We start from the raw sequence: 19,013 nt of genomic DNA on the forward strand, positions 1-19,013 counted from the left end.
TATCCCCCTATGCTGTAAAAGCACATTGCACGATGAATTGTTATTTTCAACCTAAAAATGCTGCATTTTATCTTTGAAGTGTATAGCTATGAGTAGATTCGCTTTATTGTCAATGCCAAGCTTGTGGGCTTGAGGTGGGTGCTGAGAGACTTCGTCCAGCACAGCTCTCACTTTGAACCTAAAAATCAAAGGCTTATTTTTGCCATGTTTACAGGACAAGGATACAAAGAACTGCGAGGGGAAAAATGTGCATGTTATTCCTCAAAACTCTTGTCAAAGCTTGTTCGTATTTTGGGAAAAGGTGAGAGAAAGCTCAACATTTTTCTTGTACTTAGGATAAAAAGATTATCTGTCTATCCTGAAATGCACTGCATTGTTGTTGGTGCTTGTGTACATTGCCTGCCCGCTAGGGGAATGAAGGAATGATGGGATATTTGAAGTGAACAGCTGTTGTGGTTGAGGTTTTTCTGTTGTGGTTGAGGGGGTCAAGCCTCTTGAACAACCACAATACACACTGGACACTAACCTTTGACAATTATTCCCAGAAAGAACGTGGTGGTGACCGCTTGGGCTCATTGTTCCCACCCGGCTGGTGTCCATTCTCAATTGGAGGGATGTATGCCTGAAGAACTTAACCTGCTACTGCAAGAAATTTGTGACAGTCATACGGAGCTATATTACATACAAGGCTCAACAATAAGTGACAAGTAGATTTTTCAGAAAATGGGAATAGCGCTATGCAGATGCTAAGATGTTCTCAGCATTAGCATTGCTATATGGATTCTAGAGGTTCTAACTTGCTGATTAGCATTGCCTCCAATCAAGTTGCAAATGTAGGCTAAATTAATGAGAAAAATGTCTTACATCCTGCAAAAACCTATGTCGGTTTGTAACAAATTTGCATAATGCCATATGGTCTTCATCTACTTTGACCCTTAAACACTGTTGTTGAAGATGAGGCCTGGAAGAGTTTGGTTTGTGTTGTTGACTGCGCTGCGAAGGCAAATAAACTTTGCATGCACTTCCAAAGGATTTGGACTCAAAATGATATGGTAAAACCGACACCATAGTTACTGTTTGATTAACTGTGTAACTGTGTAAAAGTGCTGAGGAAGCTTTCGGAGCTGAAATTCAGATATGGTAATGTGTGTTTAGATTCCGACACACATTATAAGTGGTAGACCAATCACAACAAACTAGGCCATATGACCAATCAGATCCAAGCTGACTCTCGGGAAGGAGGGGTTTAGAGAGACGAATCCTTTATAGAACCCTTTCAGACACTGTGAGAAAAGAGGTGATGCTGCAATGTATATTATGAGAAAATTACCGTTTTTGGACCTTGGATGAATGTAAACCTATTGTAGGAGATCTCCGAAACACATTTAGGAACCTTTAAACTTTTTTTTTTTATGTGTGTGTGTGCATATTTTTGACATTTTAAACAAATGTTGGTGTTTCTAATCAGCATTTTTTATGCAAAATTTGCACAACACATGGATGGAAACCCATCTTATGATAATCTGGACACTAAATCAGTATAAATCAACGAGATCTTTTCCTGTTTTATCATTCAGCAGTTGAAAATCATACACATTTGCTTAGAAAAGTAACAGCACACATTTCACCAATAAGCAGCATGATTTAATGTATCATTTATGTCCTTACCACAAATTATGTGGGACGCACCTGTGTAATACTTCGGGTTAGAGGTTTCAACAAACACCTAATTCTGAGTATGAGCAAAAGTAATGGTGGTATCTCACTAAGACCTAATTAAGAGCTTTTTTTATATAATTTAATGAACTGTGGTCAGTGAAGTCAAGCAAAACGTGTTTCTTAGAACTTTATTTACTAACGTGGCCAATGCTACTCATTTCTGGCACCACAGCATTGTTATATACACTCACCTAAAGGATTATTAGGAACACCTGTTCAATTTCTCATTAATGCAATTATCTAATCAACCAATCACATGGCAGTTGCTTCAATGCATTTAGGGGTGTGGTCCTGGTCAAGACAATCTCCTGAACTCCAAACTGAATGTCAGAATGGGAAAGAAAGGTGATTTAAGCAATTTTGAGCGTGGCATGGTTGTTGGTGCCAGACGGGCCGGTCTGAGTATTTCACAATCTGCTCAGTTACTGGGATTTTCACGCACAACCGTTTCTAGGGTTTACAAAGAATGGTGTGAAAAGGGAAAAACATCCAGTATGCGGCAGTCCTGTGGGCGAAAATGCCTTGTTGATGCTAGAGGTCAGAGGAGAATGGGCCGACTGATTCAAGCTGATAGAAGAGCAACTTTGACTGAAATAACCACTCGTTACAACCGAGGTATGCAGCAAAGCATTTGTGAAGCCACAACACGCACAACCTTGAGGCGGATGGGCTACAACAGCAGAAGATCCCACCGGGTACCACTCATCTCCACTACAAATAGGAAAAAGAGGCTACAATTTGCACGAGCTCACCAAAATTGGACAGTTGAAGACTGGAAAAATGTTGCCTGGTCTGATGAGTCTCGATTTCTGTTGAGACATTCAGATGGTAGAGTCAGAATTTGGCGTAAACAGAATGAGAACATGGATCCATCATGCCTTGTTACCACTGTGCAGGCTGGTGGTGGTGGTGTAATGGTGTGGGGGGATGTTTTCTTGGCACACTTTAGGCCCCTTAGTGCCAATTGGGCATCGTTTAAATGCCACGGCCTACCTGAGCATTGTTTCTGACCATGTCCATCCCTTTATGACCACCATGTACCCATCCTCTGATGGCTACTTCCAGCAGGATAATGCACCATGTCACAAAGCTCGAATCATTTCAAATTGGTTTCTTGAACATGACAATGAGTTCACGGTACTAAAATGGCCCCCACAGTCACCAGATCTCAACCCAATAGAGCATCTTTGGGATGTGGTGGAACGGGAGCTTCGTGCCCTGCATGTGCATCCCACAAATCTCCATCAACTGCAAGATGCTATCCTATCAATATGGGCCAACATTTCTAAAGAATGCTTTCAGCACCTTGTTGAATCAATGCCACGTAGAATTAAGGCAGTTCTGAAGGCGAAAGGGGGTCAAACACAGTATTAGTATGGTGTTCCTAATAATCCTTTAGGTGAGTGTATAGAGCATATACTGTATAGTATAATGATTGTGGCATGTGAATATGAAGCACTTAACATAACAAATTATGTTACGTAAAGTGACAACGTCAACTGGACCTGCCAAAGGTTTGAATCACAGCCAAAAGCCACATCTCCACTCTGCACCGACGTGACTGGGAAAGACACGTGCTTCCACATGCTCTAATACTAAAGACTTCTTCAGGGCCAGCTGCAATCTGGGTAACAGATCTGAGTCAAGCTGTTTGATGCAAACATGTTCTTCAGATGTGACATGCTGTGATGATGAAAAAAAAAAAAGATGTCTTTAATAAATCCCTTTCATAATATAGTAGTGCAGTTAATATAGATAGAATATAAAACAGAAATCTGATTGTGCTGTTTTGCAAGGAATAGTGAACATTTCACAGGCTTTCCTCTGTGAAACAAAACTGTTCACAATGTTATGAATGTCCAGCATAAAGAGCAAAACAATAATTGTTAAATTTTTCCTTTTGTGTTTAGACAGAAATGGTAACGTCAAAGGAGCGACCTGAGTGAATGATGACAGAATTTAGATTTTTGAGTGAGACTATCCCTTTAACATTATTGTGGGTGACATCAGAGGTCAAAGGTGAAGTATATTTCACTAAATCACAAGCATCATTAGCGCTACTATTTCCACTCCATCTACACACCAAGAGCAAAACAGAGAAAGTGAGATTTAAAGAAATGACGAAGAGAAGGAGAGGGGTTGAAAGAAAACTGCCACTTCTGTAAACAAATCGAGCGCTAGGTTGTTTATCTGCAGATCTGGCATAAAAAGCTAATTGCTCCTGAGAAAATCTACTGCATAAGTACTCTGGCTCCAGCACTGTTATTTAACACGTTTTTAGAACATTGAGCAATGTACCAACAACTGAGGGGTACTTAAGGTCTGTAGCTTTCACAATTTTAATACTTTCTGCAATCACTAAGGAAATGTGTTCTTTTTTGTTGTTGTTGTTGGTACAACTTACAGTGATTATAATGTGATCTTTTTTTATTGTTGTTGTTGGTACAACTTACAGTGATTATAATGCACCTGGCACTTTACATTAATATGGCACAATATATGCTTGGAGTATTTTTATTTTAAAGCTTTAGAGGCTCGAAGTTCTTTTATTTAACAATTAGATATGTAATATTAACAATTTTCTGACAAAATTAACCTAGAATGAACTTTTAAACACACTAAATGTTTAATAGTCTTAGTTCACCAATAAATGAAAATGATCCCATAATTTACTCACCCTCAAGCCATCCTAGGCGTATATGAGTTTCTTCTTTCAGCCAAACACAATCAGAGTTATATTAAAAAATATCCTGGCTCTTCAAAGCTTTATAATGTGGGTGAATAGTAACTTTCATTGTAAAGCCCAAAAAAGCACAAACATCCACCATAAAAGTAATCCATAAGGCTTAAAACAATAACTTTGCTTCAGAAGTCCCTTATTAACCAATAAGTTGGTTGTTCACTGAAGCAAAGTGATGGATTTTTGTAAGAAAAATATCCATATTTATAACTTTATAAACTATAATCACTGGTTTCCGGTAACGGCCGTACACAAGTCGAGTTTTGGCGGAAGAATGACCTCTGACCCGACGTTGAACGATAAAAACATTGACAGCCAATCAGAATCCATCCTGCTTTAAGGAGCACGAGCATTTAAAGCGGTAGACGACAAAACTGCAACATACTTAGATTAAACAGAACTGCTAATAAATTATAAATTATAAGCACCAATTATTTCATACCCTATTCATGGAAAGTTTGATTTTTATACTGCAGCTGAAGGATTGACAACAGAAATAATAAACAGTATTGAGGGAAATGAACTTTGATGACGAGACACTAAACACTGCTAAAAAGTGCGGAACTGGCTTGATGTGTTTGAGGTGTGATGGTACATCTCTCACAACGCAGTTCCCAGGTCTTGACGCATTAGTCCGGTATTGTTCGCCTCTTCCACACAGGATGTCACATGGGCCTAAGTATTTGTGTCAACGTGGGAAGAGGCAGTTTGGGAATCCTAAGTGGAATCAACAGGAAGAGGATTGGAGTCGATTCTCCCTCTCATGTACGACACTGAAACCCCAGCACGCGTGATATCCTCTTCCTCAGCTTGAGAGACGCTGTCTCCCGGCAACGGCTGAGAGAGAGCCGTGATTGGGCAAAGCGCTCCAGGGCTAATGAGTGGCCTTTAATAACAGCGCTGTCCCAGAATGCAACTGGAATGTTAATAAAGTTACAGCCACACTAGGGGAATGCTTTTGAATCTCATTTTACAGCTCATCAACAAATGTCGCACGGCAGAAGGGTGACTGCGCTGATGCTTTAGTGCGTCCCGAAAGCGCTGTTTTGTCCTGCCAAGATCTCCTCAGCATGTTAAATTCCCCTGGCTGACGTCCTCCCCCTAACACCTGACCTGGGATCAGATTTCTCCGAGTAATGGGAAGGAAAGAGAGCCAATGCTGATGCCTGACAGTCGCTGGAGAGAGAAGTGTCAATGCTCTGTTACGTCAGCACTTCTCAAGAGTGAGGATGTGCACATGCTCACTGTTTGACAAGAACGTCTGGTCGCCAAAATAAGCCTCCATATTTTCTCGCCGGGAATGACTGTTTTGGGATGTCTGTGTAAATGTTACTGGACTGCCTCAGAGAAGAGGTTTAAAAGCGTGCTTTGTCAGGGTTTTAAAATGACAGTGCTTCTTTCTTCTGTGTTCTATTTCGGTCTTTGTTCAGTGTGGTTTCCATTTTCTTGAGCTGCAGAAATCTGTGAAACGGTTGCGCACCGAAATGGCCTTTCACTAAAGCCGTCACTTGAATTCGTGGAGTCCGGAAGGACACATTTAGAGGGCCCCACTCATCACCGGTCCCGGGACAACGTTCTCCAACGACGAGCCTGCATTCACAATCACAGATAAACACATTAGTGAACTATTTTGTCCTTAAATGATAATCTTTATACTAATTCATAATTAATTCATTCATTTTCATGGCAATTAAGAATATTTCCCACCGGAAGTCTAATTATTGTTATGCATATGTTATACTTTTTCATTTAAATTTAAAATGAAAAAAAAAACCCTCCCATTATTCCCAATGTGATTTTCATTACTATAATAAAATATATATATATATATATTTCTTTTTAACATTTTGTATGTATTACTCAAATATGTTATTGCAATACAATGATCTTTTTATTTAAATTTGTAGAAATTATAATTAGTACCATAATGCAAAAATACTTAATGGTCAATTAAAAATTGTAAATACTGTTTTATATAACAGTATATATATATATATGGAGAGAGAGAGAGAGAGAGAGAGAGAGAGAGAGAGAGAGAGATTAAACATACTTCATTCAAGACAAATAATAAGTTGTCACCCCTCAAACTACAAAACTTTTGCTGTGCAAAAATTACTGCAATTATATTTCCTGCCCAAATACCGTTACCATTACGCATCTCATCTCATCTCATTTTTTTTTTTTTTTTTTGCAATTACAATTATCAATTGTGATTCTCATTATAGTAAAAAATAAATTTGCATTTATAATTTTTATTTCATACTTAATATCATTTAATTTATTGTTTATTTAAATTTTTTCGGTTAAATATTTTAATACAATATTTTCAAAAATATATTACAATAAAAAATAAATAAAGGCAGTACAACTATACAATTATGTACCATAATGCAAACAAAAACACTTAATTGTAGTGGAAATTTCAATTTCATGAAAATCATCCTAAAAACACATTTCCTTTGTTTTAGCAATATATATATATAATATATATATATATATATTATTTTAATCTCGGGGTGAAATGTGACCCAGCAATGTTTTTGACCGGCTGTGAGATTGAACATACTTATTTTATTCAAGACAAACAATTAGTCGTAACCTCAAACTCTGCTGTGCAAAAATACCACTACAAGAAATTTGGCATCTTTAAATTACATTGGCTACACAAATATTTTAATTGCTCCTCTGAAAGCTTGTAAAAAAAAAAACACCAAAAGAGGAACAAATACTTCAAATGGAGAATTGAATTGGCAAAGAACAGTTTCAAATGTTTAGCATTTTCTTTCTTTTGGCTTTGATTTTGCATGTGTAAACAACTTTTCTAACAACCCGAAGGTCTGTCTTTGACACAGACATCTCCCATGGCCTTTTCTGCAGCGGGCCTTTATTTTTCTTCCCACAGAGGAGCAGCCACAGGAAGTTGAACTACTTGTGCAGAAGAGTGCACTTGGGACAATGTACATTAAACGTGCTGGACTGCACACACACACACACACACACACAAAACACCAATCAGACACATCATACCTTCCCAAATTCGTACGCACTTGACTGGAACAGCCACACTCACCCTAACTGGCCTTCACACACTGGTGTCACACACGTCAGTGCTCCCTCGACACAGCAAAGAGACACACTCTGCCAGGTTTGGTGTGTATATGTGTGTGACACCACACGTTTCCCGTTTGTATGTACACAGCTCCACAGCATTGACTGGAGATGATAAACAGAGAAAGAAAGAGAGAGTGGGGGTGGAGTAAAGTCATTAAACTCTGAGATGTGGCGTGCAAAAAAATTCCCATGACGGTTACTGTAATGGAGCAAAATTAAAGTAGTGTTTATGTGTGAAAATCACCAAAATAATGTTTATATTGTATGATGTTATTAAATGAGTTTGATAACTTCTCTTTAACATTCAGAGTGGTTTTCTTATTTGTTCAATGAAATCAAAACAGACAGGCAGACAGACACACAGACAGACAGACACACAGATAGACACACAGATAGACACACAGATAGACACACAGATAGATAGATAGATAGATAGATAGATAGATAGATAGATAGATAGATAGATAGATAGATAGATAGATAGATAGATAGATAGATAGAGAAAGAATGACTGAGTGAGTGAATGAATGTGACAGACAGATAGATGGATAGAAAGAATGACAGAGTGAAAAAGAAAGAACGACTGAGTGAAAGAATGATAAAATGGCAGACAGACAGATAGATAGACAGACAGACAGACAGACACAGACAGACAGACAGACAGATAGATAGAAAGAACAACTGAGTGAATGAATGACAAAATGAAAGACATATAGACACAGACAGACAGACAGATATATAGACAGATATATAGACAGACAGACAGACAAGATAGATATAGAAAGAACAACTGAGTGAAAGAATGATAAAATGGCAGACAGAAAGACAGGCAGACAGACAGATAGAAAGAATGACTGAGTAAATGAATGATAAAATGACAGACAGATAGATGGATAGAAAGAATGACAGAGTGAAAGAAAGAAAGAAAGAAAGAAAGAAAGAAAGAAAGACTGAGTGAATGAATGAATGATAAAATGGCAGACAGACAGACAGACAGATAGATAGATAGATATAGAAAGAACGACTGAGTGAAAGAATGATAAAATGGCAGATAGAAAGACAGACAGATAGAAAGAATAACTGAGTGAATGAATGATAAAATGACAGACAGATGGATAGAAAGAATGACAGAAAGAAAGTATGACTGAGTGAAAGAATGATAAAATGGCAGACAGACAGATAGATAGACAGAGACAGATAGACAGACAGATAGAAAGAACGACTGAGTGAAAGAATGATAAAATGACAGACAGACAGACAGAAAGAATGACTGAGTGAATGAATGATAAAATGACAGAAAGATAGATGGATAGAAAGAATGACAGAGTGAAAGAAAGAAAGTAAGAACGACTGAGTGAAAGAATGATAAAATGGCAGACAGACAGACAGACAGACAGATAAATAGATAGATAGAAAGAACGACTGAGTGAATGAATGATAAAATGACAGACAGATAGACAGATAGATAGATAGATAGATAGATAGATAGAATGACTGAGTGAATGAATGATAAAATGGCAGACAGACAGACAGACAGATAGAATGACTGAGTGAATGAATGATAAAATGACAGACAGATAGACAGATAGATAGATAGAATGACTGAGTGAATGAATGATAAAATGGCAGACAGACAGACAGACAGACAGACAGACAGATAGATAGAATGACTGAGTGAATGAATGATAAAATGACAGACAGATAGACAGATAGATAGATAGATAGAATGACTGAGTGAATGAATGATAAAATGACAGACAGACAGACAGACAGACAGACAGACAGACAGATAGATAGATAGATAGATAGAATGACTGAGAGAAAGAATGATAAAATGACAGACAGACAGACAGACAGACAGACAGACAGACAGATAGATAGATAGATAGATAGATAGAATGACTGAGAGAAAGAATGATAAAATGACAGACAGACAGACAGATAGATAGATAGATAGATAGATAGATAGATAGATAGATAGATAGATAGATAGATAGAATGACTGAGAGAAAGAATGATAAAATGACAGACAGATAGACAGATAGATAGATAGATAGAATGACTGAGTGAATGAATGATAAAATGACAGACAGACAGACAGACAGACAGACAGATAGATAGATAGATAGATAGATAGATAGAATGACTGATAGAATGACTGAGAGAAAGAATGATAAAATGACAGACAGACAGATAGATTTGTATGATTGTATGATTGAATTTTCAATCACATCTCACATTTAGCTTGTCCACTCTTGCCATTCAGAATTGTATTGATTCAATAAGAGGTGAACCCAACTTGGTGACTGCACTCCTTACAGGAACCACAAAGGAAAGGTTACACTAGTGTTACGTGATGAGCTAAAATTCCATGACAAAATAGCCTCGGTCCCATTCATATTTCACATTCTGAATACACTCGAATAAAATAAACAGAACTTTTGCTCAAGAATCATTCATTTTAATCCCTCCTGGCCACGTGTAAATCACAATGGAAAGTCAGAACAATGCTAGAAATTAGATAGTGGGGTGAGAACAAGTTCTTCCGCCCTGATAAAATCTAAATTCAATTATTTTTCAATTTGTTTATAGCACAATAACATGACATCTTCAGTGCGATAATATAATAAACAAGAACCCTGCATTGTTTATTTTGTCGTTTGTTCCCTCAGTAATTGGCAAAATTCGGCCCATTAAGAACTAATGTAATTATGACGATAAGAGGTTCAGATCACGGCCGGACCCCACCAGTGACGCTCTGTTTTTACAACACACAGCAAAGCAACACACCCCTGTTTGCTAAAAGTCATTCAGTGGATCGGTACAAACTGAAATGGTTCTTTAAGGGTATTTTCTCCCAGCGTGGCGCTAAATCTTTTAAAATGATTCTAAAGCTCTCATAACCATTAGGCAATTTCAAGTCTAAACTATTTTAATGAAGACAAATAAGTGAGCGCCATGAGCGATGATGTGCGAAACATCAGGGCAGGTTTCCAAGCTTAGACGACTCATGAAGCTGGACGTTACGGTGTCTGATTCATGCTTCCCTTGGGTGACACAACATCCAATATGTCAATGTTATCATGTTGATGCAGAGTTATCACTGTTATTACAATGAAAGCAGAGGGAAATATATTTTATCCTCTAGTAGTATCATTCTGAAAACAATCACAAAGAGGTAAGGAAAGAGGTGCTCACTGCCGGTATATCATTAGCTATCACATTGTCAGGATATGAACTTCCTGATATGAAGTTGATACGTGAGTTGTGTGTGTGAGAACAGAGGGAAAAGGAGGACTCTCATAATGACACAAGCTTACAAGAAACTCTATACGGAGAGAACAAGATATTCTGTGATATCAGAAACAAACATTTTTTAAGACAGACGTTTCTTTATTTATGCACGGGTCCTTTGTGCATCAGATAGAAACATAAAAATGTGAGAAAAAATTGTGAGAAAGATAAAAATTGAAGATGTAAAGTCACAATTAGAAGAAATGAGATCAAATATACAGTAAAAACATTATTGTGACCTATTATTACAATTTAAAAGAACTGTTTTCTATTTGAATAAATATTTTTTTTGTAATTTTTTTAATGTATTCTTGTGATGTCAAAGCTGAATTTTCAGCATCATTACTCCAGTCTTCAGTGTCACATGATCCTTCAGAAATCATACTAATATGCTGATTTGATGCTCAAGAAACATTTCTGATTATTATCAAATTTTTTTTTTTTCAGGATTCTTTGATGAACAAGTTCAAAAGAACAGCATTTATTGAAATTTTATTATTATTATTAATGTAAATGTCATTTTTAATCAATTTAATGTGATTTTGTACAACAAAAGCATCAATTTCTTTAAAAAAAAAAATCTTACTGACCCCATTTTTTAACAGTAGTGTATATAGCCGCTATAGTGAAATATGAAGTTTAATTTGATGAATGATGAATGAGAAATAAAGATATAAAGCTGCAATTAGTACAAGTCGCTGCCATAATTTTTTTTAATTACAATCAACTTGGATGTTTATGTAATTTCAACTTAAATTATACTAAACTGACTTAAAAAATTTGATAAATCTCGTAAAACTTGAAAAAAGTGAATTGCTTGAGTTAAAGCGATGTAAAAAAACGTTATGAAATGTTGTCATAATTTATTGATCATATAATTTTATACAGTGTATAAATAAAGTCATAATTACCTCGTTTTCAGGCCTCCATACATCAATAAAAAAAAATAAAAAAATCATTGGGAAAAAAAACAGGATGACAAGAAGACATGTCCAATGCAGAAATATCACACTTCAGCTTTTCAACATATTTTATAAAAAAAAAAAATCGATAAATCTTGTAAAACTTATAAAAAGTTAATTGCTTGAGTTAAAGCGATGTAAAAAAAACATGTTGTCATAACTTATTGATCATATAATTTTATAGTGTATAAATAAAGTCATAATTACCTTGTTTTCAGGCCTCCATACATCAATTAAAAAAAATTAAAAATCATTGGGAAACAAACAGGATGACAAGAAGACATTTCCAATGCAGAAATATCACACTTCAGCTTTGCAACATATTTTCAACATAACTTCTATACAAATCCAGCTTTTTTTTTTTGGTTCAAAAGATTGATAATTGAAACTATTAAGTGTATGATACTACGAGGTTGGAAAGTAAAACGTACTGTATGCGGGACTAATCAAATCATCTACTTTTATCCAGTTGCATAAATTCACTTCATAATTTCACTGCAAAGACTGAGAATCAGCGCAACAGGGAGCAGATTCCCTTTGGTGCGCTGTTTGTCTCTGAGGGTTTGGCTCTGCCATCTAACCAGAAATGTCTCTCTTTTAATCCCATGGGTTCCGTTCAGAGGAAGAGCATTTATCTCACATCTGCAATAGACTCCTCTCCCCGTCTATTTTCAGCATTTATACTGGTTTACCATAATTTGATCTTATAACATGGCCAACTGTGGAACTGTGTCTTAGCATCCATGCTCTGGCAAGCATCTTTATTCGCATTGAATAATCATTTCAGAAGAAAATGTTTTGGAAAACTCACATTAAACTCATCAACCCTGCAGATTCGTGCTTTGTAGAAGTTGAAGCTACTCCAGTCTTTGTTATGGGTACACTGGGCCGAGTCTCTTCCTGCCAACCACACCCAGATTAGCACTGTAAAGAGACTGATGATAGCCAGACACAAACAAGAGCTTAGACCAAGGTGCGTATCCCAGCATTCCCATCACCCCTTTGGTTCCGAAGCATACATTTTCGCTTGGGAATTATGCTTTTGTTGTATTAGTGTCCCTTTCAATTATGAAAGGATAACTAGCGCTACTTAATATACAGAAATAAATAAACTACGAGGAAATGTTTAATAAACAAAGCTTGCTTTTCATGTCACCATCCAGTCTCTTAGGCTGCCTTGTTGAAATGACATCAAGTACTGTTCCAGCTGTCTTTCCCCCAAAAAAGTTTGGCAAGGTCAGTCGCCCACAACTGTTTGTGTTTGTTTTGTTTTTGGGTTTTATGACTTGTGCTTGAATAAAGAACGGTCTGAGGAGCGGCAGCCATCTTTCGGTCAATAACAATAGGCACGTAGGCTAAAGGTCAAGAAAAAAATACATTAGTTAACTCAAATTTACTACATATAACACAAATAAAGAATTTGGATGATTGTTTTTAAATTGTAGGGGGATCAAAAACAATATAGATACTGATTTCATATTCTACATGTTCATAGATATCTAAAAATTCTTTAAAGGTCCCATTGCATGAAAATGTCACTTTATGAGGTTTTTTAACCTTAATACGAGTTCCCCTAGCCTGCCTATGGTCCCCCAGTGGCTAGACGTTTTGATGGGTGTAAACCAAGCCCTGGGTATTTTTGAGAAAATGAAAGCTCAGACGGGCGAATCTAGAAATCTTCCCTTTATGTCGTCATAAGGGGAAAGGTTACCTCCCCTTTCTCTTCTTTGCCCGCAAAGAGAATTTGGCCCGCCCATGAGAAAATGAGCTGTGCGAGCGCGATATTGGTTTTTCCTCGAGAGACATCATTGCTTGCAAACAAGCGAAGCATGGTAGATGCTCAGTATTTGGATGTACAAATGAACACAAAAGTTTTTTTTTAGTTCCTTCATACGAGCCTCTGAAGAACCAGTGGGTTATGTGAATTTCTGATGTGTAATTGTTCAAGTTCAGACAGATAATCTTTCTCTCAAAGTCGTTCAATACTGTTTATGCATCAGTAAATCAAGCCAGTGACTAAATGATCAACTTCATGTTGTTTCTCTTAGTAGAAAATAATCTTACTTAAACTGTGATTAATATATATACAGAAAGCGATCAAAGAACAATCCCTTTCCAATCGCCCAAGCTGTCAATCACACACAGCGCGAGTCTATCTGGACACTTGCCAAAACTCGTTATGAAATCAATTGACGCTTTTACACTGCACAACGAAGCTCTTACTGTACTTACCTCATGTTTGCATTGCTGAAATCATTAATGAGAGTGCAGAAATTGCGTTGCAATGATAAGATCTTCATTCACGCGATCAACAGGCTGTCATCTGCTCAATGCTCATCACTGCAACCTTTTATGTGATGGGAATAGATCTAAATACTTAAAAAACTACTCACGATTCGTTAATCCCGATAGCTGTAATAGTAAAAACGTATAATAGCTGTAATAGTAAAAGTTTTCGAGAGAGTTCCACGTGTAATGCTTAATATTTCATATGCAAGCATGTCAGCCAATCACAGCAGTGGGCGTTTACACTGAAGTCTCACAGCAGACACGCCCCTTCAAACACAGCGTTCAAATCAGAGGCTAAAATCAGGCTAGGAAATATGCCTTTTATTTCTAAATTATAACATCTTTTGATCTAAAAAACATACTAACATTATAAGGGCACCCCAGCAAACATTCTAAAATAATAAAATAATCCATGCAATGGGACCTTTAAACAAAAACAGTTTACTTGAGAGCAAAATTGTGTTGAGTTTTTCAGTGTTCATTTTCTCTTACCCATGGGCAAATTTTTCAGTTTAATCATATATGAATACATTTTTATTTAAAAATTACGAGATTTAAAATTAAGAAAAAAATTGTCAGTGGGGTATTTTTTTATTTATTTTTTATTACAAGCCTTTCTTGCGTTTCTTGGTTTAAGGATGTGTAGTTTTTTTTTTTTTTGCTGTATGAGACAAAATACTAATTAAAGAGATTTTTTTTTTTATGTAATAAACTGATTAAATTAACCGATAAACAACTTAAAACACATTCTGTGCTAAAATGCTGAGAAATGTGAGCTGTCAGCTGTTCTAAGAAGTTGATGTCTCATCATTTTCTTCCATAATGAGCTTCTTAAAGTTGTTTAGTATAACATCTGACCTCTGACCCCAATCCCTTTCTCTGTGGAATTACAGCATGGAGCTTTGCTATCAGGCACTTGTTGCTTGGGAGGAATGTTTTGATTCATTTGTGCTTCTGTCCGTCCTGCTTTGAAAACTGTAAACGCTGACACGGGTCACATCCTGTTGTAATTGCCTTCCCAACATGCAACAGTCACTACGGATAATAAATAGCTTTGACGAGTGAAAACATCATTTCCTTTGGAAAAAGATGGAGGACTAGTACTCGTAGATATAGATGTCTTCTAACAATGCTCAGTACTACAAAAGCAAGGACACCCAGAAGGGTTTCTCAATGTGCGTTCTTACACTGATTATGCTTAATAAGCCGACAGTGCATGTGGTCATGTAAACAGGTTAACCCGTTTTCCTTTATCTGAGTAAAGTCATAAAAGCACAGCTTTGATTTCTCCCGGCATGTAAACGCATTAAGCCGCGTTCTGTCGGCTTATTGGAGTGCGTATGTGTGATATGTGACAGGAAAGCGCCCTTACTGTGGATTTAAGCGCTGTAGGGAAGGAGGAAATATCGGAAACTCTGACTCTTTCTTGACCCAAGAAATGATAAAAATGTGCTCTCATCTCGTGCAGAAATGCCACAGTCAAAATGCTGCATCTGTAACTGCATGAGAGGATAATATATGAGAGTCCATAAGTTTCCCGCCGACATGTTTGTTGGCACTCTTCGGTTTTTAATGCTTTATTTAACATCACAACAGACATAACAAATGGAATACTCAGAGTCAGATACACATATGGTTATGTTTTGACATCCCAAATGGGAAATAAACTGATTTATTAATAAAGTCTTGTAAACGCGGTTTACTTGAATCGCAGGGTTATTGGTTTGCATGTAAACCTGGGACAACGGGTTATTTCAATAAGCTGATTTGTGAGTTATCAGCGCATTGGTGTGCATGTGGTCAGTGTCACAGGACACTGGATTTCTGTCTAAAGAAACACACATCAATGTAAAAAAAAAAAAAAAAAAAAAAAACGTACTGTCACTTTTTGATCAATCTAACAAACCATGCTGAATACACGTTTTTTTTTTTGTTTTGTTTTTTTTTAATGAAAAAGAAAAAAATCTTACAGACCCCAAACTTTTGATCGGTTACAAACGAGGTATTTCTTCCCTATAAAATATATTCCGCCATGCATGAATGTGCAAGGAATTACATAACATTGACTGACTGACCATGTGCCAATATTGCCCGTACAGCTTTGGTCTGTGTTTGCAGTGTCTGACTGCCCCTGAAAAGCACAGAGATAACATCTCAACACTCTAATGTAGCTTAAGTAATGATTGGCTGGTTCAATCATATCTTCCACCTCAGTGAAGACTTGTATTTAGCAAAACATGTATTAGTTTAATCTGACTGACATGGTTCTTGAGTTGTTAAGACAAAACCATCCACAAACCCCTAGCATCCTGGAGGCAAGTTTAGACTAGGCAAACACCATTCGCATTTTTCATGTTAAAATAGCTATTTCTAAAAATCTAGTCATAGTCATACTTTTCTCTCCATTTTTCTAAGAATCACACATCTAAGAATCACTGTATCTTAGAACCAACATTCATAAATCTTGACTGTGTAAGATTAAAGAATCAAGCCTTTCCTTTGTCTTCCCCTGCCAATCATTTCATCGTCTTGTGAAGGTAATGCAGTTTGTCAGTTGCTTGACCTTTTTTGTCATTTTCCTGAAGGACATCCTGGGAACAGACAATAGCCGAGAACAAAGCAAAGCTGCGGTTCCCAAGCTTTCTGCGCCATTGTTCCTCTCACAATAGTACCATACAGTCCACAGGACCATGACACCTGCAGTTCACTGTAAATCCCTTCAAAAAAAAAAAGCTGTGCCCGCTCTGAAAACCACTGCAGTCAACCCTGCCACACACAAAAAAAAAAAAAAAAAAAAGAGCACAAGATGAACTAAAAAATTCTGTCGTTAATTACTCACCCTCATGTCGTTCCAAACCCGTAAGACTTTCGTTCATCTTCGGAACACAAATGAAGATATTTTAATGAATGCTGTCCCTCCGTTGACAGTCTACGCAACTACCACTTTGACACTTCAAAAAGTTCATAAAGATATCATAAAACTTTTTGTAAAAATTGAGTGGTTCAGTCCAAATTTTCTGAAGAGACTCAATTGCTTTATATGATGGACAGATTGAATTTAGGCTTTTATTCACATTTAAACATTTATCAGCGAACAAACAGATCAAGCTCAACCAAGCTTCTTGACGCCCGAGAATGAACCTCTTTGGTTCTTGCGGAAGCTCAAACGTGCTGCGAAACACGAGAATGAACCTCATTGGTTCTTGCGGGAGCTCAAATGTGCTGCGAGACACGAGAATGAACTTCATTGGTTCTTGCGGAAGCTCAAACGTGCTGCGAAACACGAGAATGAACCTCATTGGTTCTTGCGGAAGCTCAAACGTGCTGCGAAACACGAGAATGAACCTCATTGGTTCTTGCGGGAGCTCAAATGTGCTGCGAGACACGAGAATGAACTTCATTGGTTCTTGCGGAATCTCAAACATGCTGCGAAACACGAGAATGAACCTCATTGGTTCTTGCGGAATCTCAAACGTGCTGCGAAACACGAGAATGAACTTCATTGGTTCTTGCGGAATCTCAAACGTGCTGCGAAACACGAGAATGAACCTCATTGGTTCTTGCGGAATCTCAAACGTGCTGCGAAACACGAGAATGAACTTCATTGGTTCTTGCGGAATCTCAAACGTGCTGCGAAACACGAGAATGAACCTCATTGGTTCTTGCAGAAGCTCAAACATGCTGCGAAACACGAGAATGAACTTCATTGGTTCTTGCGGGAGCTCAAACGTGCTGCGAAGCTCAAACATGCTGCAAAACACGAAAATGAACCTCATTGGTTCTTGCGGGAGCTTAAATGTGCTGCGAAATATGAGAATGAACCTCATTGGTTCTTGCGGAAGCTCAAATGTGCTGCGAGACACGAGAATGAACTTCATTGGTTCTTGCGGAAGCTCAAACGTGCTGCGAAACACGAGAATGAACCTCATTGGTTCTTGCGGGAGCTCAAATGTGCTGCGAGACACGAGAATGAACTTCATTGGTTCTTGCGGAATCTCAAACGTGCTGCGAAACACGAGAATGAACTTCATTGGTTCTTGCGGAATCTCAAACGTGCTGCGAAACACGAGAATGAACCTCATTGGTTCTTGCGGAATCTCAAACGTGCTGCGAAACACGAGAATGAACTTCATTGGTTCTTGCGGAATCTCAAACGTGCTGCGAAACACGAGAATGAACCTCATTGGTTCTTGCAGAAGCTCAAACATGCTGCGAAACACGAGAATGAACTTCATTGGTTCTTGCGGGAGCTCAAACGTGCTGCGAAGCTCAAATATGCTGCAAAACACGAAAATGAACCTCATTGGTTCTTGCGGGAGCTTAAATGTGCTGCGAAATATGAGAATGAACCTCATTGGTTCTTGCGGAAGCTCAAATGTGCTGCGAGACATGAGAATGAACCTCATTGGTTCTTGCGGGAGCTTAAATGTGCTGCGAAATATGAGAATGAACCTCATTGGTTCTTGCGGAAGCTCAAATGTGCTGCGAAACACGAGAATGAACTTCATTGGTTCTTGCGGAATCTCAAACGTGCTGCGAAACACGAGAATGAACTTCATTGGTTCTTGCGGAATCTCAAACGTGCTGCGAAACACGAGAATGAACCTCATTGGTTCTTGCGGAATCTCAAACGTGCTGCGAAACACGAGAATGAACTTCATTGGTTCTTGCGGAATCTCAAACGTGCTGCGAAACACGAGAATGAACTTCATTGGTTCTTGCGGAAGCTCAAATGTGCTTGTGAAACACGAGAATGAACCTCATTGGTTCTTGCGGAATCTCAAACGTGCTGCGAAACACGAGAATGAACTTCATTGGTTCTTGCGGGAGCTCAAATGTGCTGCGAAACACGAGAATGAACCTCATTGGTTCTTGCAGAAGCTCAAACATGCTGCGAA

General features: G+C 37.7%; 1 protein-coding gene across 1 annotated transcript; it reads right to left on the reverse strand.

Annotated features, from left to right (window-relative positions):
- Nucleotides 1–1,548: 1,548 nt before the first annotated feature.
- Nucleotides 1,549–16,960, reverse strand: LOC311304427 (uncharacterized protein; the record flags this gene model as incomplete). The annotated part of the gene is made up of 5 exons (XM_084431423.1): nt 1,549–6,049; nt 7,530–9,472; nt 12,638–12,761; nt 16,191–16,246; nt 16,955–16,960. 4 exons carry the CDS (start codon nt 16,958–16,960, stop codon nt 7,889–7,891), a joined length of 1,770 nt encoding a protein of 589 aa, XP_084287549.1. The 3' UTR covers nt 1,549–6,049; nt 7,530–7,888.
- Nucleotides 16,961–19,013: the final 2,053 nt, after the last annotated feature.

Source organism: Rutilus rutilus, assembly GCF_951802725.1.
Source record: "Rutilus rutilus genome assembly, chromosome: 15".
In the NCBI taxonomy this organism is placed as follows: domain Eukaryota; kingdom Metazoa; phylum Chordata; class Actinopteri; order Cypriniformes; family Leuciscidae; genus Rutilus; species Rutilus rutilus.